Below are 26,106 nucleotides of genomic sequence, written 5' to 3'. Positions count from 1 at the left end.
GCTGCAGTTCATGGGGTCGCAAAGAGTCAGACATGACTGAGGGACTGAACTCCAGTGAACTTAAATATTAAATAATATGAGTTGATTAATAGAACACTGTCTTGCAATGACAAAATTATATAGAGAGAAAACACATTAATATTTGGATGGATTGCAGATGAAGCTAGGTAAGGAATGACAAGAAAGACGTGGGTATGTTTATAAAAAGGCAAAAGATGGTTCTTGAGAGTGACAGAACAATTCTGTATCATGACTGGTAGTGGTCAATATCCAAACCTTAACACTTTACAAAAGTGCAGAGAACTAAACACACACACACACATGAATACAAGTAAAACTGAGTACATCTGAAAAGATCTGTAGATCATATCAATCTCAAAATCTTAGTTGTCATATTTTACTATATTTTTGCAAAATACTACTATTGGGAGATATTAGGTAAAGGGTACATAAGACCTCTCTGTATTACTTCTTGCAACTACATTTGATTCTGAAATATCTCAAAATGAAAAGTCTAATGTTGGGAAAGCAATCACTAAGAATTAATATTAAGAATGCTGATGGGTCTAAATTAGATTGCTACTCATAATAGGCATCACTTCAAACTCACCAAATCCAGGAGTTAGGAAGCAAGGTTCTGAATCAGTTTGTTGGTCACTGTCAATTTTTATTACACTTCCATGATTCTCTGCTTCAGAACTCATTTCTGTGCTGGATTCTGTTTGAACAACATTTTGATAAGGAAAACATTTTCAAGTACTGAAAAACAAGAAATCTCAACAGTAATTTTTATTTCAAACAAAACTATCATTCAGAAATGAAGGAAAAATAAAGACATCCCTAGACAAAAGAAAACTAAAAAGATGTCACGACTGACTTACCCTTAAAAATGGCTAAAGGAAAATCATCTGACCAAAAGGATATGATGAAGAAAGGAAATCTGGAGCATGAGGAAGGAAGAAAGAACAATAGAAAGAACAAAGGGACTTCCCTGGTGGTACAGTGGTTAAGACTCAGTGCTTACACTGCAGAAGCCATGAGTTTGATCCCTGGTCGGGGAACTAACATCCCACATGCCATGTGGTGCAGCACCCCCCAAAATTTTTTTTAATAAAAAACTTTTAAAAAATATTAATAATAAAGAAGAAAGAGTAGAAATACACATGCAAAGAAACTAGATCATTTATACATTGCTAGTGGGACTATAAAATGGTACAGCTACACTGGAAAACAGTTTGGCAGTATTTTACAAAATTCAACTTACAATTATCATCGGACCCTGCAACTGTGCTCTTGGGTGTTAGCCCAGAGAAGTGAAAACTGATGTTCATACAGAAACCTATACATGAGCATTCACAGTAGCTCTACTGCAAATAGCCAAAAACTGGTAACAACTCAGACATCCTTCAACTGGTGAACAGATAAACGATGGTACATGCATACCATGGAGTACTCAACAATAAAAATGTATTGATCTACACAGCAACTTAGATAAATCTCCAGGGAATTATGGTGAATGAAAAAGGCAATCCCCAAAGGTTACATATTATGTAAGTCTATATAAAACTCTTGAAATGACAAAATTATAAAGAATGAAAACAGATTAGTAGTTGCTGAGGGCAGGTACAGGGAATGGTAGGGGTAGGAGCATGAGAGAAGAAAGGTAGGGGTGGTTTTAAAGGGCAAAAATGAGAATCTTTGTGGTAATGGAAATGTTCTGAATCTTGACTGTGATGGAGGATATGGAAATGTATTCAGGTTGCAAAATGATATAATACTAAATCACATACACAAACATAAACACACACAAATACACATAAAACTAAAGACAGCTCAATAAAATCTGTGGATTTTATCAATGTATATACCCTGGTTCTGATAGTGTATTATAATTTTGCAAGGTGTTATCTTTCTGGGAAACTTGGTAAAGTATACACAAAATCTCTCTATTTTTTTAAATTTTATTTTATTTTTAAACTTTAAAATATTGTATTGGTTCTGCCATATATAGAAATGAATCCACCACAGGCATACATGTGTTCCCCATCCTGAACCCTCCTCCCTCCTCCCTCCCCATACCATCCCTCTGGGTCATCCCAGTGCACCAGCCCCAAGCATCCAGTATCGTGCATAGAATCTGGACTGGCGACTCGTTTCATATAATGGCATGTGCAGCTAAAATTTTCTTTAAAAAAAAAACAATTTTTAATTAGGAAAAGCTCATATCAAGGGTGTTAAAAAAACCTAAATAGTGCTACTTATAATATGTATCATTACAAACTCACCAAAATTGGAAGGGATGAGGACATATGAAGCATCTTCATCTCTGTTATATTCCAATAAAGGTGGTTGATTCATCACTGGAGTGTCATTTTCCTGGCTGGTTTCTACTTTGAGCAACATTTCTGTTAGTAAAATGTTATTCAAATGCTGTGAGAAAAGACTCTACCCTCATACCTATATCTGATGAAACTATCTTCCAGTAATGAAGAAAAAATAGATATTCACAAAGGAAAACCAAACGTATTTGTCACTAACTGATTTATGCTTAAAATGGCTATAGGAAAATCTTCTAACAAAAAGTATAATAGAATTCTGGAGCATTAAGAAGGAGAAAGAACAATGGAAAGAACAGAGATACGGATGCAGAGAAATCAAATCACTCATACATGGCTGGAAGGAATGGAAAATGGTACAGCTACCCTGGAAAGCAGTTTGACAATTTCTTATAAACTAAGGATGCAGTTATTGATATTTCTCCCAGCCATCTTGATTCCAGCTTGTGCTTCTTTCAGCCCAGCGTTTCTCATGATGTACTCTGCATAGAAGTTAAATAAGCAGGGTGACAATATATAGCCTTGACATAATCCTTTTCCTATTTGGAACCAGTCTGTTGTTCCGTGTCCAGTTCTAACTGTGGCTTCCTGACCTGCATATGGGTTTCTCAGGAGGCAGGTCAGGTGGTCTGGTATTCCCATCTCTTTCAGAATTTTCCACAATTTATTGTGATCCACACAGTCAAAGGCTTTAGCATAGTCAATAAAGCAGATGTTTTTCTGGAACTCTCTTGCTTTTTCCATGATCCAGTGGATGTTGGCAATTTGATCCTCTGCCTTTTCTAAAACCAGCTTGAACATCTGGAAGTTCATGGTTCATGTATTGCTGAAGCCTGGCTTGGAGAATTTTGAGCATTACTTTACTAGTGTGTGAGATGAGTGCAATTGTGTGGTAGTTTGAGCATTTTTTGGCACTGCCTTTCTTTGGGATTGAAATGAAAACTCACGTTTTTCCAGTCCTGTGGCCACTGCTGAGTTTTCCAAATTTCTGGGAGAAATATCAATAACCTCAGATAAGCAGAGGACACCACCCTTATGGCAGAAAGTGAAGAGGAACTAAAAAGCCTCTTGATGAAAGTGAAAGAGGAGAGTGAAAAAGTTGGCTAAAAGCTCAACATTCAGAAAACGAAGATCATGGCATCTGGTCCCATCACTTCATGGGAAACAGATGGGGAAACAGTGGAAACAGTGTCAGACTTTATTTTTTGGGGCTCCAAAATCACTGCAGATGGTGACTGCAGCCATGAAATTAAAAGACGCTTACTCCTTGGAAGGAAAATTATGACCAACCTTAGACAGCATATTGAGAAGCAGAGACATTACTTTGCCAACAAAGGTCTGTCTAGTCAAGGCTATGGTTTTTCCAGTGGTCACGTATGGATGTGAGAGTTGGACTGTGAAGAAAGCTGAGCGCCAAAGAATTGGTGCTTTTGAACTGTGGTGTTGGAGAAGACTCTTGAGAGTACCTTGGGCTGCAAGGATCTCCAACCAGTCCATCCTAAAGGAGATCAGTCCTGGGTGTTCATTGGAAGGAATGATGCTGAAGCTGAAACTCCAATACTTTGGCCACCTGATGCAAAGAGTTGACTCATTGGAAAAGACCCTGATGCTGGGAGGGGTTGGGGGCAGGAGGAGAAGGGGAAGACAGAGGATGAGATGGCTGGATGGCATCACCGACACAATGGACATGGGTTTGGGTGGACTCCGGGTGTTGTTGATGGACAGGGAGGCCTGGCATGCTGTGGTTCATGAGGTCACAAAGAGTCGGACACAACTGAGCGACTGAAGTGAACCGAACTGATGAATAAATACTCATATCAAGTTTACCCTTAACAGTCAAAAACTGGAAACAGAGGTTTTCAACAGATGAACAGAAAAATAAACCCTGGTACATTCACACCATGAAATAATACTCAGCAATAAAAAAGAAGGAACCATTGCTACACACAACAGTATGAATGAATCTCCAGGGAATTACACTGAAGGAAAAAACCAATCTCAAACACCACATGATTCCATTTATATAACTATGCTGAAGGGACAAATAATAGATCTGGAGAACAGATTCACAGTTACCATGAAACAGGGCAGAGGGTAGGAGTAGAGGGCAAATGTCAGTTGGAGTGAGATGGGTGTGGTTATAAAAGAGAAATATGAGAGAACATGGTAGTGATGCAGCTGTTCCAAGGCTTACCTGTCATAGAAGAGACGTGATCTGTACATATGAAAAAACTGTATAGAACTCAATACACACATATTAATGCAAGTGAAACTGGAGGCATGTCAATAATATCTGTGGATGGTATCATGTTGATATGTTGGCTGTGGTAATTTTCTATCATTCTGTAAGATGGTACCATTTTACCATTTTACAATGGTAGATACCATTTTACCATTGGGGGACACTGGGTAATCAGAACACAGGATTGCTCTGTACTATTTATTATAACTGCATGTGCAGCTAAAGTTTTCTGAAAATAAAAACTTTCATTAGAAAGAGCTACCTCTATCTTACACTATGGAGAGTGAGGAATCTAAACTAAATATATGTCAAAGTATCATTTCAAACTCACCAACACTGGGTAGAATGGAGAGATGTGAAGAGCCCATATCTGGGTCACTGTCATTTCCCACTACAGTTTCTTTTCTCACAATAGTTTCATTTCCCACAACAGTTTCATTTCCCACTGTCTGATAGCTGTTATCCATGGTGGTTTCTGCTTGTCCTGGCATTTCTGTAAGTACAACTTTTTCAATTGCTGAAAGATAAGAACTCTCAAGTGTGAACTCTATACTGCGTGAGACTGTCCTTCAGGAAAGAATGGTAAATAAAGACATTATGACACAAAGGAAAAAAGATCTTTTAATTTTCCCTAGCAGATTTTCCCTTAAAAATGGCTGAAGGAAAATCTTCAAAAAACAAAACATATTATTAAAGAAGGAATCTTGGAGCATCATGAAGGAAGAAATAACAGTGGACAGATCAGAGATATGGATGGAGAGAAAATGAATCAACCACTCTTTGCTGCTGTAAACGTAAAATGGTACAGCCTCTCTGGAAAATTGTTTGGCAGTTTCTAATAAAACTAAACATGCTATTACTTATAAGACCCAGCAACTGCACTTTTGGCATTCATGACAGAGAAACAGAAATTTATATTTACACAAAAATCAATACATCAATGTTCACAGCACTTTACTTGAAATATCCAAAAACTCAGAAAGAAAAAAAACAAATTTTCTGCAATGTATGAATTTAAAAAAAAAAAAAACCATCTCAGAAAGAAAAAAAATAAATTTCCTTCAATGTATGAATTAAAAAAAAACACACTGTGTGTGTATACATACACACACACCATGGAAAACTCTTCATCAATAGGAAGGAACTATTAGGAAATAAAAATTTATATTTACACAAAAGTATGTACATGAATATGTATAGCTGCTTTACTCCTAAGAGCCAAAAACTGAAAAAAAAAATCCAGATGCCCTTCAACAGGGGAAGAGTTAAAATGTTGTATATCCATAGCATGGAATATTCTGCAGCAGTAATAGTAATAAACTGTTGACACATGCCACAAACTGGATGACTCTTCAGGGAATTAGGCTGAGTGAAAGAAGCCAATCCCAAAGTTATATGGTATGTTATTCCACTTATATAACAATCTGAGACAAAATTATAGAAACAGAGAAGAGATCAATGGTAGCCAGGTGTTAGCGATGGGTCTTGGAGAAAGCAAAGCCTGGTTGTGTTTGTATAAAAGCAGTAGCAAGGGATCCTTGGGTGATGGTAACGATCTCTACCTTGACTGTGGTGTACTCTCTCACTGCATAGTGCTAAATACACACATGAAAGTGTACACACACATACACGTAAAACTGGAGGCACCTCAATAACGTCTGTGGGTTGTATCAATGTCAGTATATGGGTTGTGACACTGTACCAGTGTTTTGCAAGGTGTAGTCGTTGGGAAAAATAAAGCATAAATAGGAACTCTGTGGATTATTTTTACAGCTGCATGTGAATCTTAAATTATACCAAAAAGTTTTAAGAGCTACAACTGGCTTGTATTAAGGATGTGGATGGATCTAGACTAAACAGTGCTTACTCACAATATGTATCATTTCAAACTCACCAAAATTAGGTGGGGCGGAATGAGATGAAAAGTCAGTACCTAGACCAGTGATACTTCCCAATAAAGCTGGATAATACACTGTCTGAGAGCTGTTTTCCACACCAGTTTCTTCCTTTATTGGCTTTTGTGTAAGGATAAATTTTTCAACCCCTGAAAGAAAAGAACTCTCAATGGTGAATTCTACATGAAATGAAACTATCCTTCAAGTAAAAGGTGAAACAGAAACATTTTGAAACAAAGGAAGACTAAAAGAATCTGTCCCTAGCAGACTTACCCATATGGAGAGTTTAAGGAATATCTTCAAACAGAAAAGAGAGGATGAAAGAAGAAAATTGGGAGCATCAGAAAGAAAGAAAAAGCTATGATAAGAACAGAAATATGAATGTAAAGAAACTGGATCATTGCTGGTAAGAATGAAAAATGATACAACCTCTCCAGAAAACTGGCATTTTCTTACAAAATTAAACATGCTATTACCATAAGACTCAAAAATTGCACTCTTGGAATTCAAGACAGAAAAATTAGAACTTATATTTATACAAAAACCAGTACATGGATGTTCCTAACATCATTACACTTAATACTAAAAACCGTAGGGAAAAAAACTAATGTCCTTCCATGGCTGAGTGGTTAAAAACAATTACTGCATACTGAAATCCTGTAAAACTATTCAGCAAAAAAAGGAAGTTTTGTACATGCAACAACGTGGATGAATCCTCAAGGAATTATGCAGAGTGAAAAAAATCCTCAAAGTTTAGGTACCATAAGATTCCTTTTGTATAATATTCTTGAAGTGACAAAATTATAGAAACCAGTGTTTGCCAGGGGCTAGGGAATGAACAATGGGGAAGGAGAGGGTCATCTAAGAGAGGTGGGAGTGGCTATAAAGGGGCAAGAAGAGGCATCCTTATGGTAATGGAAATGTTTCTACGTCTTGACGTGGTGGTGGATATTACATCTACTCATATGATGAAATCAGACAGAAATAAATATAAACACATACAAATTACCACAAGTAAAACTAGGGACATCTCAGTAACATCTGTGTATTATATCAATGTCAATACCTGAGTTGTGATATTTTACTAGTTTTGCAAGATGTTATCATTGAGAGAAAAGGGTCAAGTGTAAAAGGGGTCTTTTAATTATTTCTTTTTTTTTTTGGTGAGTTCATTAAATTTAGTTTATTATTTTTTTTCTTATAAATGTATGTGAATCTAAAATTATTCCAAAATAAAAAGTTTAATTTTAAAAAACGGACTACTGCTAACTTGCATTAAGGATGCTGATGCGACTAGATTACATAGTGCTACTTATACTATGTATTATTTGAAACTCACCAAAATTGGGTGGGAGGTTGACTGATGATGAACTCGGGCCACTGTCATTTCCTGACATTGAGTAACTCATTGTCTCAGGCTTGTTCTCTAGGCTGGTTTCTGCTACCTCTGGCAGAGTTACAGTAAAAACATTTTTTGAGTGCTTAAGAAAATAACTGTCAATCATTAATTCTATATGCAGTAAAACTATGTCTCATTAAGAAATGAGAAATAAATATATTCTTACATGAAGGAAAACTAAAAGAACTTGTCTCTTTGAGCATCAAGAAGAAAGAACAATGGAAAGAGAATAAATATACATGAAGAAAAATTATATCACATATATATTATGGGTAGAAGGAAAAATTACACAGCTCCTCTGAAAAATAATTTTAGCAGTTTCTTATAAAACTAAACATGGAATTACATGTGACCCAGAATTGCCCTCGTGAGCATTCATCTCAAAGAAATGTAGATTTATATTTATGTGAAAGCTGGCAAAGGACTGTTCATAGAGCTAAACTTATAACAATGAAAAATAGGAAATATCCCAAATGTCCTTCAATGGGTGAACAAATAAACAGTTACACACCCATACCATAGAATACAACTCAACAATAGAAAGGAAGAAACTCTTGATACAAGCAATGTGTGTGTGCATGTGCTCAGTCGTGTCCAACTCTTTGCGACCCCATGTCCTGGAGCCCACCAGGCTCCTCTGTCCATGGGATCTCCCAGGCAAAAATACTGGAGTGGGTTGCCATTTCCTCCTCCAGGGGATCTTTCCACCCCAGAGACCAAACCCATGTGTCCTGTGTCTCCTGCATTGGCAGGTGGATTCTTTACCACTTGAGCCATCTATGTTCAGTTAAAAAAAAAAAAAAGCCATGCCCAAAAGGTTCTATAGTACTTATTCCATTTAAATAACAATATTCAAATGACAAAATCATAGCAAGTCAAATTTGGGCTGGCCTGGGACAGGGTGGGAGGAAAGGGTGACCAGAAGGAAGTAGCTGTGGTTAAGAAAAGGGCAATATGAAGGGTGTTTGTGGTAATGATGGAAATGTTCTGTATCATGACTCTGTGTGTGTGTGTGTGTGTGTGTGTGTGTGTGTGTGTGCGCACGCGTGCGCGTGTGTGTGTGTGTGTGTGTGTTAGTCGCTCAGTCATCTCTGACTCTTTGCGACCCATGGACTGTAGCCAACCAGGCTTATCTGTCCATGGAATTCTCTAAGCAAGAATACTGGAGTGGGTAGCCATTCCCTTCTTCAGGAAATCTTTCCAATCCAGGGATTGAACCCTGGTCTCCCACATTGCAGGCAGATTCTTTACCATCTGAGCCACCAGGGAAGCCCAGAGCAAACACACTGATGCATGAAATAAAATTGCATAGAACTAAATGCACACACACACACACGTGGATTTAATCAATGTCAGTATACTGTTTTTTTTTTTATTTTACTATAGTTTTGCAAGATGTTTTTATTAAGGAAGATAGATGAAGCAAAAATAGGATCTCCATATAATTTCTTACAACTACACATGAATCTAAAATTACCTCAAAATTAAAAGCATAATATATAAAAGAGCTACCATGGAGCTGCATTAAGGAATCTAGATGAAACAGTGCTACTTGCAATGTATATCATTTCAAACTCACCAAAATTGGGAGGAATTACGTCAGATGAGACAGTATCCTGGCCCCTGACATTTTCCAGTAAAGTTGGGTAATGCATTATCTTAGTGCTGCTTGCAAGGCTGGTTTCTGCTTCTCCTGGTGTTTCTACAAATAAAAAATTTTCAAGGGCTATAATATAAAAATTCTCATCCAGGAATTCCATACTGAGTGAAACTGTCCTTCAGAAAAGAAGGGGAAACAAAGACATTATCGCACAAAGGAAAACTAAAAGGTTTTGTCCTTGGCAGACTTATTCTTAAAGTAAATTTAAAAGAAAATCTTCTACCAGATAGGATATGATGAAAGAAGGACTCATGAAGCATCAACAGGAAGAAAGAACAGGAAGAGAGCAAAAATATGGCTCCAGAGAAACTCATACCTTTCTGGCAGGAATGGAAAATGGTACACCTACACTGGAAAACAGGTGAAAGTACAAAGTGACAGTCGCTCAGTCATGTCTGACTCTTTGCAACCCATGGACTATAGCCCGCCAGGCCCTCTGGGCATGGGATTTTCCAGGCAAGAATACTGGAGTGGGTTACCATTTCCTTCTCCAGGGAATCTTCTCAACCCAGGGATCAAACCCTGATCTCCTGCATTGCAGGCAGATTCTTTACCATCTGAGCCACCAGGGAAGCCCAGAGCAAACACACTGATGCATGAAATAAAATTGCATAGAACTAAATGCACACACACACACACACGTGGATTTAATCAATGTCAGTATACTGTTTTTTTTTATTTTTATTTTACTATAGTTTTGCAAGATGTTTTTATTAAGGAAGATAGATGAAGCAAAAATAGGATCTCCATATAATTTCTTACAACTACACATGAATCTAAAATTACCTCAAAATTAAAAGCATAATATATAAAAGAGCTACCATGGAGCTGCATTAAGGAATCTAGATGAAACAGTGCTACTTGCAATGTATATCATTTCAAACTCACCAAAATTGGGAGGAATTACGTCAGATGAGACAGTATCCTGGCCCCTGACATTTTCCAGTAAAGTTGGGTAATGCATTATCTTAGTGCTGCTTGCAAGGCTGGTTTCTGCTTCTCCTGGTGTTTCTACAAATAAAAAATTTTCAAGGGCTATAATATAAAAATTCTCATCCAGGAATTCCATACTGAGTGAAACTGTCCTTCAGAAAAGAAGGGGAAACAAAGACATTATCGCACAAAGGAAAACTAAAAGGTTTTGTCCTTGGCAGACTTATTCTTAAAGTAAATTTAAAAGAAAATCTTCTACCAGATAGGATATGATGAAAGAAGGACTCATGAAGCATCAACAGGAAGAAAGAACAGGAAGAGAGCAAAAATATGGCTCCAGAGAAACGCATACCTTTCTGGCAGGAATGGAAAATGGTACACCTACACTGGAAAACAGGTGAAAGTACAAAGTGACAGTCGCTCAGTCATGTCTGACTCTTTGCAACCCATGGACTATAGCCCGCCAGGCCCTCTGGGCATGGGATTTTCCAGGCAAGAATACTGGAGTGGGTTACCATTTCCTTCTCCAGGGAATCTTCTCAACCCAGGGATCAAACCCTGATCTCCTGCATTGCAGGCAGATTCTTTACCATCTGAGCCACCAGGGAAGCCCAGAGCAAACACACTGATGCATGAAATAAAATTGCATAGAACTAAATGCACACACAGACACACGTGGATTTAATCAATGTCAGTATACTGTTTTTTTTTTTTATTTTACTATAGTTTTGCAAGATGTTTTTATTAAGGAAGATAGATGAAGCAAAAATAGGATCTCCATATAATTTCTTACAACTACACATGAATCTAAAATTACCTCAAAATTAAAAGCATAATATATAAAAGAGCTACCATGGAGCTGCATTAAGGAATCTAGATGAAACAGTGCTACTTGCAATGTATATCATTTCAAACTCACCAAAATTGGGAGGAATTACGTCAGATGAGACAGTATCCTGGCCCCTGACATTTTCCAGTAAAGTTGGGTAATGCATTATCTTAGTGCTGCTTGCAAGGCTGGTTTCTGCTTCTCCTGGTGTTTCTACAAATAAAAAATTTTCAAGGGCTATAATATAAAAATTCTCATCCAGGAATTCCATACTGAGTGAAACTGTCCTTCAGAAAAGAAGGGGAAACAAAGACATTATCGCACAAAGGAAAACTAAAAGGTTTTGTCCTTGGCAGACTTATTCTTAAAGTAAATTTAAAAGAAAATCTTCTACCAGATAGGATATGATGAAAGAAGGACTCATGAAGCATCAACAGGAAGAAAGAACAGGAAGAGAGCAAAAATATGGCTCCAGAGAAACTCATACCTTTCTGGCAGGAATGGAAAATGGTACACCTACACTGGAAAACAGGTGAAAGTACAAAGTGACAGTCGCTCAGTCATGTCTGACTCTTTGCAACCCATGGACTATAGCCCGCCAGGCCCTCTGGGCATGGGATTTTCCAGGCAAGAATACTGGAGTGGGTTACCATTTCCTTCTCCAGGGAATCTTCTCAACCCAGGGATCAAACCCTGATCTCCTGCATTGCAGGCAGATTCTTTACCATCTGAGCCACCAGGGAAGCCCAGAGCAAACACACTGATGCATGAAATAAAATTGCATAGAACTAAATGCACACACACACACACACGTGGATTTAATCAATGTCAGTATACTGTTTTTTTTTTATTTTTATTTTACTATAGTTTTGCAAGATGTTTTTATTAAGGAAGATAGATGAAGCAAAAATAGGATCTCCATATAATTTCTTACAACTACACATGAATCTAAAATTACCTCAAAATTAAAAGCATAATATATAAAAGAGCTACCATGGAGCTGCATTAAGGAATCTAGATGAAACAGTGCTACTTGCAATGTATATCATTTCAAACTCACCAAAATTGGGAGGAATTACGTCAGATGAGACAGTATCCTGGCCCCTGACATTTTCCAGTAAAGTTGGGTAATGCATTATCTTAGTGCTGCTTGCAAGGCTGGTTTCTGCTTCTCCTGGTGTTTCTACAAATAAAAAATTTTCAAGGGCTATAATATAAAAATTCTCATCCAGGAATTCCATACTGAGTGAAACTGTCCTTCAGAAAAGAAGGGGAAACAAAGACATTATCGCACAAAGGAAAACTAAAAGGTTTTGTCCTTGGCAGACTTATTCTTAAAGTAAATTTAAAAGAAAATCTTCTACCAGATAGGATATGATGAAAGAAGGACTCATGAAGCATCAACAGGAAGAAAGAACAGGAAGAGAGCAAAAATATGGCTCCAGAGAAACTCATACCTTTCTGGCAGGAATGGAAAATGGTACACCTACACTGGAAAACAGGTGAAAGTACAAAGTGACAGTCGCTCAGTCATGTCTGACTCTTTGCAACCCATGGACTATAGCCCGCCAGGCCCTCTGGGCATGGGATTTTCCAGGCAAGAATACTGGAGTGGGTTACCATTTCCTTCTCCAGGGAATCTTCTCAACCCAGGGATCAAACCCTGATCTCCTGCATTGCAGGCAGATTCTTTACCATCTGAGCCACCAGGGAAGCCCAGAGCAAACACACTGATGCATGAAATAAAATTGCATAGAACTAAATGCACACACACACACACACGTGGATTTAATCAATGTCAGTATACTGTTTTTTTTTATTTTTATTTTACTATAGTTTTGCAAGATGTTTTTATTAAGGAAGATAGATGAAGCAAAAATAGGATCTCCATATAATTTCTTACAACTACACATGAATCTAAAATTACCTCAAAATTAAAAGCATAATATATAAAAGAGCTACCATGGAGCTGCATTAAGGAATCTAGATGAAACAGTGCTACTTGCAATGTATATCATTTCAAACTCACCAAAATTGGGAGGAATTACGTCAGATGAGACAGTATCCTGGCCCCTGACATTTTCCAGTAAAGTTGGGTAATGCATTATCTTAGTGCTGCTTGCAAGGCTGGTTTCTGCTTCTCCTGGTGTTTCTACAAATAAAAAATTTTCAAGGGCTATAATATAAAAATTCTCATCCAGGAATTCCATACTGAGTGAAACTGTCCTTCAGAAAAGAAGGGGAAACAAAGACATTATCGCACAAAGGAAAACTAAAAGGTTTTGTCCTTGGCAGACTTATTCTTAAAGTAAATTTAAAAGAAAATCTTCTACCAGATAGGATATGATGAAAGAAGGACTCATGAAGCATCAACAGGAAGAAAGAACAGGAAGAGAGCAAAAATATGGCTCCAGAGAAACTCATACCTTTCTGGCAGGAATGGAAAATGGTACACCTACACTGGAAAACAGGTGAAAGTACAAAGTGACAGTCGCTCAGTCATGTCTGACTCTTTGCAACCCATGGACTATAGCCCGCCAGGCCCTCTGGGCATGGGATTTTCCAGGCAAGAATACTGGAGTGGGTTACCATTTCCTTCTCCAGGGAATCTTCTCAACCCAGGGATCAAACCCTGATCTCCTGCATTGCAGGCAGATTCTTTACCATCTGAGCCACCAGGGAAGCCCAGAGCAAACACACTGATGCATGAAATAAAATTGCATAGAACTAAATGCACACACACACACACACGTGGATTTAATCAATGTCAGTATACTGTTTTTTTTTATTTTTATTTTACTATAGTTTTGCAAGATGTTTTTATTAAGGAAGATAGATGAAGCAAAAATAGGATCTCCATATAATTTCTTACAACTACACATGAATCTAAAATTACCTCAAAATTAAAAGCATAATATATAAAAGAGCTACCATGGAGCTGCATTAAGGAATCTAGATGAAACAGTGCTACTTGCAATGTATATCATTTCAAACTCACCAAAATTGGGAGGAATTACGTCAGATGAGACAGTATCCTGGCCCCTGACATTTTCCAGTAAAGTTGGGTAATGCATTATCTTAGTGCTGCTTGCAAGGCTGGTTTCTGCTTCTCCTGGTGTTTCTACAAATAAAAAATTTTCAAGGGCTATAATATAAAAATTCTCATCCAGGAATTCCATACTGAGTGAAACTGTCCTTCAGAAAAGAAGGGGAAACAAAGACATTATCGCACAAAGGAAAACTAAAAGGTTTTGTCCTTGGCAGACTTATTCTTAAAGTAAATTTAAAAGAAAATCTTCTACCAGATAGGATATGATGAAAGAAGGACTCATGAAGCATCAACAGGAAGAAAGAACAGGAAGAGAGCAAAAATATGGCTCCAGAGAAACGCATACCTTTCTGGCAGGAATGGAAAATGGTACACCTACACTGGAAAACAGGTGAAAGTACAAAGTGACAGTCGCTCAGTCATGTCTGACTCTTTGCAACCCATGGACTATAGCCCGCCAGGCCCTCTGGGCATGGGATTTTCCAGGCAAGAATACTGGAGTGGGTTACCATTTCCTTCTCCAGGGAATCTTCTCAACCCAGGGATCAAACCCTGATCTCCTGCATTGCAGGCAGATTCTTTACCATCTGAGCCACCAGGGAAGCCCAGAGCAAACACACTGATGCATGAAATAAAATTGCATAGAACTAAATGCACACACACACACACACGTGGATTTAATCAATGTCAGTATACTGTTTTTTTTATTTTTATTTTACTATAGTTTTGCAAGATGTTTTTATTAAGGAAGATAGATGAAGCAAAAATAGGATCTCCATATAATTTCTTACAACTACACATGAATCTAAAATTACCTCAAAATTAAAAGCATAATATATAAAAGAGCTACCATGGAGCTGCATTAAGGAATCTAGATGAAACAGTGCTACTTGCAATGTATATCATTTCAAACTCACCAAAATTGGGAGGAATTACGTCAGATGAGACAGTATCCTGGCCCCTGACATTTTCCAGTAAAGTTGGGTAATGCATTATCTTAGTGCTGCTTGCAAGGCTGGTTTCTGCTTCTCCTGGTGTTTCTACAAATAAAAAATTTTCAAGGGCTATAATATAAAAATTCTCATCCAGGAATTCCATACTGAGTGAAACTGTCCTTCAGAAAAGAAGGGGAAACAAAGACATTATCGCACAAAGGAAAACTAAAAGGTTTTGTCCTTGGCAGACTTATTCTTAAAGTAAATTTAAAAGAAAATCTTCTACCAGATAGGATATGATGAAAGAAGGACTCATGAAGCATCAACAGGAAGAAAGAACAGGAAGAGAGCAAAAATATGGCTCCAGAGAAACGCATACCTTTCTGGCAGGAATGGAAAATGGTACACCTACACTGGAAAACAGGTGAAAGTACAAAGTGACAGTCGCTCAGTCATGTCTGACTCTTTGCAACCCATGGACTATAGCCCGCCAGGCCCTCTGGGCATGGGATTTTCCAGGCAAGAATACTGGAGTGGGTTACCATTTCCTTCTCCAGGGAATCTTCTCAACCCAGGGATCAAACCCTGATCTCCTGCATTGCAGGCAGATTCTTTACCATCTGAGCCACCAGGGAAGCCCAGAGCAAACACACTGATGCATGAAATAAAATTGCATAGAACTAAATGCACACACAGACACACGTGGATTTAATCAATGTCAGTATACTGTTTTTTTTTTTTTATTTTACTATAGTTTTGCAAGATGTTTTTATTAAGGAAGATAGATGAAGCAAAAATAGGATCTCCATATAATTTCTTACAACTACACATGAATCTAAAATTACCTCAAAATTAAAAGCATAATATATAAAAGAGCTACCATGGAGCTGCATTAAGGAATCTAGATGAAACAGTGCTACTTGCAATGTATATCATTTCAAACTCACCAAAATTGGGAGGAATTACGTCAGATGAGACAGTATCCTGGCCCCTGACATTTTCCAGTAAAGTTGGGTAATGCATTATCTTAGTGCTGCTTGCAAGGCTGGTTTCTGCTTCTCCTGGTGTTTCTACAAATAAAAAATTTTCAAGGGCTATAATATAAAAATTCTCATCCAGGAATTCCATACTGAGTGAAACTGTCCTTCAGAAAAGAAGGGGAAACAAAGACATTATCGCACAAAGGAAAACTAAAAGGTTTTGTCCTTGGCAGACTTATTCTTAAAGTAAATTTAAAAGAAAATCTTCTACCAGATAGGATATGATGAAAGAAGGACTCATGAAGCATCAACAGGAAGAAAGAACAGGAAGAGAGCAAAAATATGGCTCCAGAGAAACGCATACCTTTCTGGCAGGAATGGAAAATGGTACACCTACACTGGAAAACAGGTGAAAGTACAAAGTGACAGTCGCTCAGTCACGTCTGACTCTTTGCAACCCATGGACTATAGCCCGCCAGGCCCTCTGGGCATGGGATTTTCCAGGCAAGAATACTGGAGTGGGTTACCATTTCCTTCTCCAGGGAATCTTCTCAACCCAGGGATCAAACCCTGATCTCCTGCATTGCAGGCAGATTCTTTACCATCTGAGCCACCAGGGAAGCCCAGAGCAAACACACTGATGCATGAAATAAAATTGCATAGAACTAAATGCACACACACACACACACGTGGATTTAATCAATGTCAGTATACTGTTTTTTTTATTTTTATTTTACTATAGTTTTGCAAGATGTTTTTATTAAGGAAGATAGATGAAGCAAAAATAGGATCTCCATATAATTTCTTACAACTACACATGAATCTAAAATTACCTCAAAATTAAAAGCATAATATATAAAAGAGCTACCATGGAGCTGCATTAAGGAATCTAGATGAAACAGTGCTACTTGCAATGTATATCATTTCAAACTCACCAAAATTGGGAGGAATTACGTCAGATGAGACAGTATCCTGGCCCCTGACATTTTCCAGTAAAGTTGGGTAATGCATTATCTTAGTGCTGCTTGCAAGGCTGGTTTCTGCTTCTCCTGGTGTTTCTACAAATAAAAAATTTTCAAGGGCTATAATATAAAAATTCTCATCCAGGAATTCCATACTGAGTGAAACTGTCCTTCAGAAAAGAAGGGGAAACAAAGACATTATCGCACAAAGGAAAACTAAAAGGTTTTGTCCTTGGCAGACTTATTCTTAAAGTAAATTTAAAAGAAAATCTTCTACCAGATAGGATATGATGAAAGAAGGACTCATGAAGCATCAACAGGAAGAAAGAACAGGAAGAGAGCAAAAATATGGCTCCAGAGAAACGCATACCTTTCTGGCAGGAATGGAAAATGGTACACCTACACTGGAAAACAGGTGAAAGTACAAAGTGACAGTCGCTCAGTCATGTCTGACTCTTTGCAACCCATGGACTATAGCCCGCCAGGCCCTCTGGGCATGGGATTTTCCAGGCAAGAATACTGGAGTGGGTTACCATTTCCTTCTCCAGGGAATCTTCTCAACCCAGGGATCAAACCCTGATCTCCTGCATTGCAGGCAGATTCTTTACCATCTGAGCCACCAGGGAAGCCCAGAGCAAACACACTGATGCATGAAATAAAATTGCATAGAACTAAATGCACACACACACACACACGTGGATTTAATCAATGTCAGTATACTGTTTTTTTTTTATTTTTATTTTACTATAGTTTTGCAAGATGTTTTTATTAAGGAAGATAGATGAAGCAAAAATAGGATCTCCATATAATTTCTTACAACTACACATGAATCTAAAATTACCTCAAAATTAAAAGCATAATATATAAAAGAGCTACCATGGAGCTGCATTAAGGAATCTAGATGAAACAGTGCTACTTGCAATGTATATCATTTCAAACTCACCAAAATTGGGAGGAATTACGTCAGATGAGACAGTATCCTGGCCCCTGACATTTTCCAGTAAAGTTGGGTAATGCATTATCTTAGTGCTGCTTGCAAGGCTGGTTTCTGCTTCTCCTGGTGTTTCTACAAATAAAAAATTTTCAAGGGCTATAATATAAAAATTCTCATCCAGGAATTCCATACTGAGTGAAACTGTCCTTCAGAAAAGAAGGGGAAACAAAGACATTATCGCACAAAGGAAAACTAAAAGGTTTTGTCCTTGGCAGACTTATTCTTAAAGTAAATTTAAAAGAAAATCTTCTACCAGATAGGATATGATGAAAGAAGGACTCATGAAGCATCAACAGGAAGAAAGAACAGGAAGAGAGCAAAAATATGGCTCCAGAGAAACTCATACCTTTCTGGCAGGAATGGAAAATGGTACACCTACACTGGAAAACAGGTGAAAGTACAAAGTGACAGTCGCTCAGTCATGTCTGACTCTTTGCAACCCATGGACTATAGCCCGCCAGGCCCTCTGGGCATGGGATTTTCCAGGCAAGAATACTGGAGTGGGTTACCATTTCCTTCTCCAGGGAATCTTCTCAACCCAGGGATCAAACCCTGATCTCCTGCATTGCAGGCAGATTCTTTACCATCTGAGCCACCAGGGAAGCCCAGAGCAAACACACTGATGCATGAAATAAAATTGCATAGAACTAAATGCACACACACACACACACGTGGATTTAATCAATGTCAGTATACTGTTTTTTTTATTTTTATTTTACTATAGTTTTGCAAGATGTTTTTATTAAGGAAGATAGATGAAGCAAAAATAGGATCTCCATATAATTTCTTACAACTACACATGAATCTAAAATTACCTCAAAATTAAAAGCATAATATATAAAAGAGCTACCATGGAGCTGCATTAAGGAATCTAGATGAAACAGTGCTACTTGCAATGTATATCATTTCAAACTCACCAAAATTGGGAGGAATTACGTCAGATGAGACAGTATCCTGGCCCCTGACATTTTCCAGTAAAGTTGGGTAATGCATTATCTTAGTGCTGCTTGCAAGGCTGGTTTCTGCTTCTCCTGGTGTTTCTACAAATAAAAAATTTTCAAGGGCTATAATATAAAAATTCTCATCCAGGAATTCCATACTGAGTGAAACTGTCCTTCAGAAAAGAAGGGGAAACAAAGACATTATCGCACAAAGGAAAACTAAAAGGTTTTGTCCTTGGCAGACTTATTCTTAAAGTAAATTTAAAAGAAAATCTTCTACCAGATAGGATATGATGAAAGAAGGACTCATGAAGCATCAACAGGAAGAAAGAACAGGAAGAGAGCAAAAATATGGCTCCAGAGAAACGCATACCTTTCTGGCAGGAATGGAAAATGGTACACCTACACTGGAAAACAGGTGAAAGTACAAAGTGACAGTCGCTCAGTCATGTCTGACTCTTTGCAACCCATGGACTATAGCCCGCCAGGCCCTCTGGGCATGGGATTTTCCAGGCAAGAATACTGGAGTGGGTTACCATTTCCTTCTCCAGGGAATCTTCTCAACCCAGGGATCAAACCCTGATCTCCTGCATTGCAGGCAGATTCTTTACCATCTGAGCCACCAGGGAAGCCCAGAGCAAACACACTGATGCATGAAATAAAATTGCATAGAACTAAATGCACACACACACACACACGTGGATTTAATCAATGTCAATGTCAGTATACTGTTTTTTTTTTTTATTTTACTATAGTTTTGCAAGATGTTTTTATTAAGGAAGATAGATGAAGCAAAAATAGGATCTCCATATAATTTCTTACAACTACACATGAATCTAAAATTACCTCAAAATTAAAAGCATAATATATAAAAGAGCTACCATGGAGCTGCATTAAGGAATCTAGATGAAACAGTGCTACTTGCAATGTATATCATTTCAAACTCACCAAAATTGGGAGGAATTACGTCAGATGAGACAGTATCCTGGCCCCTGACATTTTCCAGTAAAGTTGGGTAATGCATTATCTTAGTGCTGCTTGCAAGGCTGGTTTCTGCTTCTCCTGGTGTTTCTACAAATAAAAAATTTTCAAGGGCTATAATATAAAAATTCTCATCCAGGAATTCCATACTGAGTGAAACTGTCCTTCAGAAAAGAAGGGGAAACAAAGACATTATCGCACAAAGGAAAACTAAAAGGTTTTGTCCTTGGCAGACTTATTCTTAAAGTAAATTTAAAAGAAAATCTTCTACCAGATAGGATATGATGAAAGAAGGACTCATGAAGCATCAACAGGAAGAAAGAACAGGAAGAGAGCAAAAATATGGCTCCAGAGAAACGCATACCTTTCTGGCAGGAATGGAAAATGGTACACCTACACTGGAAAACAGGTGAAAGTACAAAGTGACAGTCGCTCAGTCACGTCTGACTCTTTGCAACCCATGGACTATAGCCCGCCAGGCCCTCTGGGCATGGGATTTTCCAGGCAAGAATACTGGAGTGGGTTACCATTTCCTTCTCCAGGGAATCTTCTCAACCCAGGGATCAAACCCTGATCTCCTGCATTGCAGGCAGATTCTTTACCATCTGAGCCACCAGGGAAGCCCAGTAGTTTTTCATAAAATTAAACATGATGTTAACATATAGCGAGCAATTGCACTCTTGGGTATTCATGTCAGAGAAATGAAAACTTCTATTTACACAAAAACCTGTACATGAAGATTCACAGCAGCCTTAGTCCTAACATAAAAACCTGGATTACAAAACTCTAAATTTTCTTAAACAGATGAATGGTTAAACTATGATACATCCATACCAAGTAGCAGTACTGAGCAATAAAAAGGAAGGAACTACTGAACAACTTGGTTTAATCTCCAGGGCATTATACTGAGTGAAAAAAACCAGTATCAAAATGTTATATACTATATGCCTCCAAATATATAACAATTTTGAAGTGACAAAGTTCTAGAGATGAAGAATAGATAAGTGGTTTCTAAGAATTAGGGATAAGGGAATGAAGAGGGCCAGGTCATCAGAGGGTGATGGGCATGGTTATAAAAAGGCAACACAAGTGATCCATGTGATGGAACTGTTGTCCCTTGACTATGGTGGTGGACATACAAACCTTATTACATGATCAATCAGAATAAAACTAAAAGTACAGACACACAGATGAATACAAGTCAAACTGGGAACAGTTGAATATGATCCATGGATTATATCAACATCAATATCCTGGTTGTGATATTTTACCATAGTTTCACAAGATGTTATCACTTTGGGAAATTGGGTAAAGGCTATGACTCTGTATTATTTCTTACAACTACATGTGAAGCTACAATTATCTCAGTATTTTTGTTGTTGTTGTTCAGTAACCCAGTCGTGTCCGACTCTTGGACTGTGAACCCATGGACTGCAGCATGCCATGCCTCCCTGTCCTTCACCATCTCTCAGAGTTTGCCCAAGTTCATGTCCATTGAATCGAAAAACCACTAGCACTAGTTTGCATTGAGGAAGCTTTTTAATCTAGATTACCAAGATGCTATTTAAAATGTGTGCCATTTCAAACTCACCAAAATTGGGAGGGATGCAGAGAGATGGCAAGGCAGTGTCTGGGTTCATGTTGTTATTTATAGCTGAATCTCTCACTGTCTCAAAGTTGTCGTGCAGACTGGATTCTGCTTGTGGAAGATGTGCTGTAGGTTGTGCTAGAGAATCCTGGGCAGATGAGAGATCATTGTTGGCACTTTCATCACCTTCATTGAAAAGGGACAGATAAAAACGCCTAGTTTCTGGGCTGCCTGACTCATGATTCGGCTGTAATGAGCATGCACAGACAATCACGGGAAGTGGTGGACTCTCGGGGCACTCCAGTTGCTGCCGTTCAGGGGATGCTGCTGACTGAAGAGATGTTCCTCCTGGATTGGTCTCAGCATCATTTTCCTGCCTCTCTGCTGGTAAAGATGGGTTATCATCTCCCTGTCCAGGATAAAAGAACAGGATGGGTTAAGCTCCTTTCTTTGGATTCTAGACATTAATTTTTCTATGAGGTATACAGTCAAAACCTTTATGCGTAAATCCAGATGATCTCTAAAATGACACATAGACAGTATAAATCATCTGTGAGTAAAAATAAACATTGAAAAGTAGGTAAAATCATTAATACTTATTTTCCCTGCAACATCATTTTCCACAGTCAAGTATAAATGCTGAGTTTTGATTATATGATTTTTATTCCTCTTCATACCTACATTTTGATTGCACTTTATACCTTATGGTTACAAACAAAAATATTCAGCATCATGTCTCAAATCTAAACTTTAGCATTCTTCCAACAGAAGTTTAGTTTCCAACCTACTGCTAAAGTATAAATCAGTCTTGCTAATCTCAGACTTATTAGCTCTCTCTCACTTGTAACTGAGTGGTTCTTTAGGAAATATAGGTTTATGGAAGTAGTAAAAATGTTCTAATACTTACACAGGGTGGCATCTGTGGTGTCTCCAAAGAACGCCGTATTTCTGAAACTAGTTCACGAAGGCGGTTAATTTGACTATTGATGATTTCAGTAAGTTCTTGCAAATTCTGTTACAATAAAAAAATTTAGTGTTCCTTTTTGGAAAAAAACAGTAACATATAAGAAAATGCCAATAAACCAAATTTTGACTGCCAGAATCAAAGAAAGTTCTCAAGCCATCAGAAATTTCTTGTTTCCCACTTGATGCCTGGTTGTTGGTGATCCAGAGCCAAGCTGGCTGAGATAAAGCACCCCAACTTCCCACTCAACTACTCCATATCATACAGGCATTTGAAGAAGCTTGAATACTGGAAAGTAAATGTACCACAATTCCTATAAGCCATCACATTTATGATGGAGTCATTTTACATCAAGGAAGGTGCTTTTTTAGGAAAGAAATGTTCAAATCTGCTAAAAGGCAAAAGAGCCTCTTTCCATACAATGTCAGTATAAACTAACAGGCAGAGAGCGGCCCATTCCAGAAAGAATAGTGAGCCAAATACAATAGATGTTTGGCTTCAAAGTATTTTACAGTCATGCAATTAACAACCTTACAAAACCTTTGAGTACACAGCCCCTCTATGCCAATCAGTATGTAACTGATAAAACCCAAAAAATCCTGAAATACACAGAAATTTCATTCAGGCAAAAATACACTTATACAAAGAGGTCAGAACCACTACCTCATTCATTCATTAATTCAAGTTAAACGTTCATTGGGGGCTTACTACCTGTCAGAACAACTTTGCTAGATGCTGGGAATATGGACACTAAAAAAAAAAAAAAAGAAATACTCCTGCCCTAAGGAACTTCTATTTTAGCTGAAGAGAGAGAAAAATAGATAATATCAATAAATAAATTGATTAGCAGCCTAGAACAGTGTCCATGCACTGGCAGCATCAGTATCACCCACAGCTTGTCAGAAATGCAAAAAAAAATCCCCCACCTCAGACCTGCTGATACAGGAACTCATCGCTAGGAGAGAGCCCTCCAAGTAATTCTAATGCATGATCAAGTATGAGACTCACTGGCTTATTACACTGGGATAAATAGCACAGGGTCTAGGGGGACAAGGTTGAGTTCAAATACTAGAGTTCTACCACTTATTAGCTCTATGAACTTGGGCACTTAACTTCTCTATGCTTCAATCTTCTCATATGTAGAATTGGGGGTAAAAATCTCAAAAGTTATCCTGAGGACAAAATGAGGTAATGGAGTCTTATACTGATATTAACATAGTAATTATAGTACATAATAACCAGTCCAATAACGCTCATCTATTATTATTATTACTACCAGTGCCATGACACAAGTAATAAGTGTGCACAGAAAAAATGGGACCCAATCCAGACTGGCAGTCATGGTAGGCTTTTCAGAGAAGGAAATGACTATGTTGAGAATTAAAAGGTGAGAAACTATTTGCTTGGTGAGGATGCATGGAAGGGCATATAGAACAGAAAGAACAGAAAATTCTAAAAGACCAGAACATGAATTAGCATAATATATTTAGGGAACTATCTATGGCTTAATACAAAATGTGAAACTTAGAGGAAAAAGCATTGGGGAAGAAAGCTGGGGAGGCAAGTAGTGCCATTTTGAGATTTTCACCCAATAGAAACTCAATCATGGGAAAGACATGAGGCAAACTCATCTTTAGAAAAGATTAAAATGCAAAATGGTGAGGATCTGAATCAAAGATGTGGTGGTTAGGATGTACAAGAAACTGTTTTGAGTGATATTAAAGAAAGAGAATCCTTAGGACTTGGTTAATGGGGGAGAGGGGAAGGAACTAGTCAAAGATAATGTCTGGATTTCCAACTTAATTAAAGACATGATGGTAGTTAACCTGAGAGAGGGAATATGGAGAAAATTATTTTGTACACATTATACCGAGTTCTTCAGCAGGCATTGGCTAGATACATTCATGATTCTGGGGCCATGAAAAGTGGCAGAGGCTAAAGACATAGATTTTGGAATCAGAATTGTATCAAAGCAAAGCCTTTGATAGAGAGAATCATTCAGATAGATTTAGACTGAGCAGAGGGGGACCAGTGGACAGCACAATGAACTTACAGGAGAAAGATGTAATTTCAAAAACAGAACAACACTTTTAATAATCCAAATGCTCCTAGACACTCAGGATGATATCACACAATAAAATAAAAATATTAATGCTATAAAACAGTGGCAATCAGAAAATAACAAATTACTGACAATTACAAATATAATTGATTGTGCCCCCAAAATACAAACACAACATCAGGAAGACAAAGACAAGGATATCTCTCAGAATGCTGTACATAGGTCAGAGACAGAAAATGAGATGAACATTAAGCAACACGGATGATGTAAGAGTTGTCACATCCAATTACAAGTCACTCCAGGGACTTTGCTAGTGGTCCAGTGGTTAAGAATCCACCTTCTGATGCAGGGGACGTGGATTCAACCCCTGGTCAGGGAACTAAGATCCCACACACCATGTGACAACTAGGCCCACATGCTACAATTAAGATCGATGCAGTCAAATTAATTAATTTTTTAACAAAATAAAAATTACTCCAGAGGGAATAGAGTATATGGAAAGGAAGAAATGAAGAAAAATTCTATCAGAGCTAAAGAATGGCACAAATATTCAAACTGAAAGGGCCCATGGATACATGGGGAAAAAATAAAGATTCTAAAAGTTTCCAAAGCCAGAGAAAAAATTTCACGTATAAAAAAAAATCATAATACTAACGGACTTCTCAAGAGCACTTGATGCTAGAATAGAATTTCAATGGGAAAGTAATTTTGAATCTAGAATTGCATACTCAGCATGTGTGACAATTATGGGGCATAAGAGACATAAAAGGACACAAAGAAAATTTCAGATATACAAGGACTGAAAATTCAACTCCTATGCAACTTTCTGTGGGAAAAAAAATGTTTAAAAAGTAGTTACTCAGAGAAAATTGTAAAGAAAGCAAGAGGAGAATCCAAGATGAAGAAGCCATGGGATCCCAGAAACAGCAGGCAGTCAAAAGAAGTACTGAGATGACAGTTATGCCTCTAAAGTAATTGGTGCAAATTATAACAGGAAGGATTTGTTTGCAAAAAATTACGTAAAGAAGAAAGCAGACTCTATTCAACATGGAAATGACTCTGAAGCTCAAAAATCCTAGCAAAGAAATAAAAAGGCATATTTCTCCTTTCAACAAAAGTAGTCAGCAGAAAATCCAAAAGAAATAATCTTCTATAGAAGAAAATATTTAGACAAATAAAAAGTCACTGTTCAAATAAATCCAACTAGAATATGACATGATTTTGAGCACTGTTGGAAGACAGGAGAGAATCCGTTGACCTTGATGCTTAGGACCCTGACTAGTAGAAAATTAGCAACTTAGCAACTTATAAGATTATATTTCTTAATTAATTCAAAATAGATTAAAGACTTGAATG

The 26,106-nt window shown here is 37.7% G+C and overlaps 1 protein-coding gene across 2 annotated transcripts in view; it reads right to left on the bottom strand.

The window, feature by feature from the left end:
- BEND2 (BEN domain containing 2) overlaps positions 1 to 26,106 on the bottom strand; it is a 65,696-nt gene that overhangs the window by 20,217 nt on the left and 19,373 nt on the right. The window contains exons 5-23 of one of the 2 annotated variants that reach the window (XM_070783602.1): positions 22,632 to 22,736; positions 21,728 to 22,133; positions 20,104 to 20,226; positions 19,132 to 19,254; positions 18,164 to 18,286; positions 17,194 to 17,316; positions 16,226 to 16,348; positions 15,261 to 15,383; positions 14,293 to 14,415; positions 13,324 to 13,446; positions 12,355 to 12,477; positions 11,385 to 11,507; positions 10,421 to 10,543; positions 9,452 to 9,574; positions 7,813 to 7,920; positions 6,473 to 6,622; positions 4,910 to 5,071; positions 2,286 to 2,405; positions 611 to 718 (exon numbers count right to left, since the gene is read on the bottom strand). In XM_070783602.1, coding sequence (XP_070639703.1) covers positions 611 to 718; positions 2,286 to 2,405; positions 4,910 to 5,071; positions 6,473 to 6,622; positions 7,813 to 7,920; positions 9,452 to 9,574; positions 10,421 to 10,543; positions 11,385 to 11,507; positions 12,355 to 12,477; positions 13,324 to 13,446; positions 14,293 to 14,415; positions 15,261 to 15,383; positions 16,226 to 16,348; positions 17,194 to 17,316; positions 18,164 to 18,286; positions 19,132 to 19,254; positions 20,104 to 20,226; positions 21,728 to 22,133; positions 22,632 to 22,736 — 2,635 coding nt within the window. The remainder of the gene's footprint in view (positions 1 to 610; positions 719 to 2,285; positions 2,406 to 4,909; positions 5,072 to 6,472; positions 6,623 to 7,812; positions 7,921 to 9,451; positions 9,575 to 10,420; positions 10,544 to 11,384; positions 11,508 to 12,354; positions 12,478 to 13,323; positions 13,447 to 14,292; positions 14,416 to 15,260; positions 15,384 to 16,225; positions 16,349 to 17,193; positions 17,317 to 18,163; positions 18,287 to 19,131; positions 19,255 to 20,103; positions 20,227 to 21,727; positions 22,134 to 22,631; positions 22,737 to 26,106) is intronic. The other variant, XM_070783603.1, reaches the window with a different exon arrangement.

The sequence above is a fragment of the Bos indicus genome, chromosome X (genome assembly GCF_029378745.1).
Source record: "Bos indicus isolate NIAB-ARS_2022 breed Sahiwal x Tharparkar chromosome X, NIAB-ARS_B.indTharparkar_mat_pri_1.0, whole genome shotgun sequence".
Lineage (NCBI taxonomy): Eukaryota > Metazoa > Chordata > Mammalia > Artiodactyla > Bovidae > Bos > Bos indicus.
This window is presented reverse-complemented; position numbering and strand designations above follow the sequence as displayed.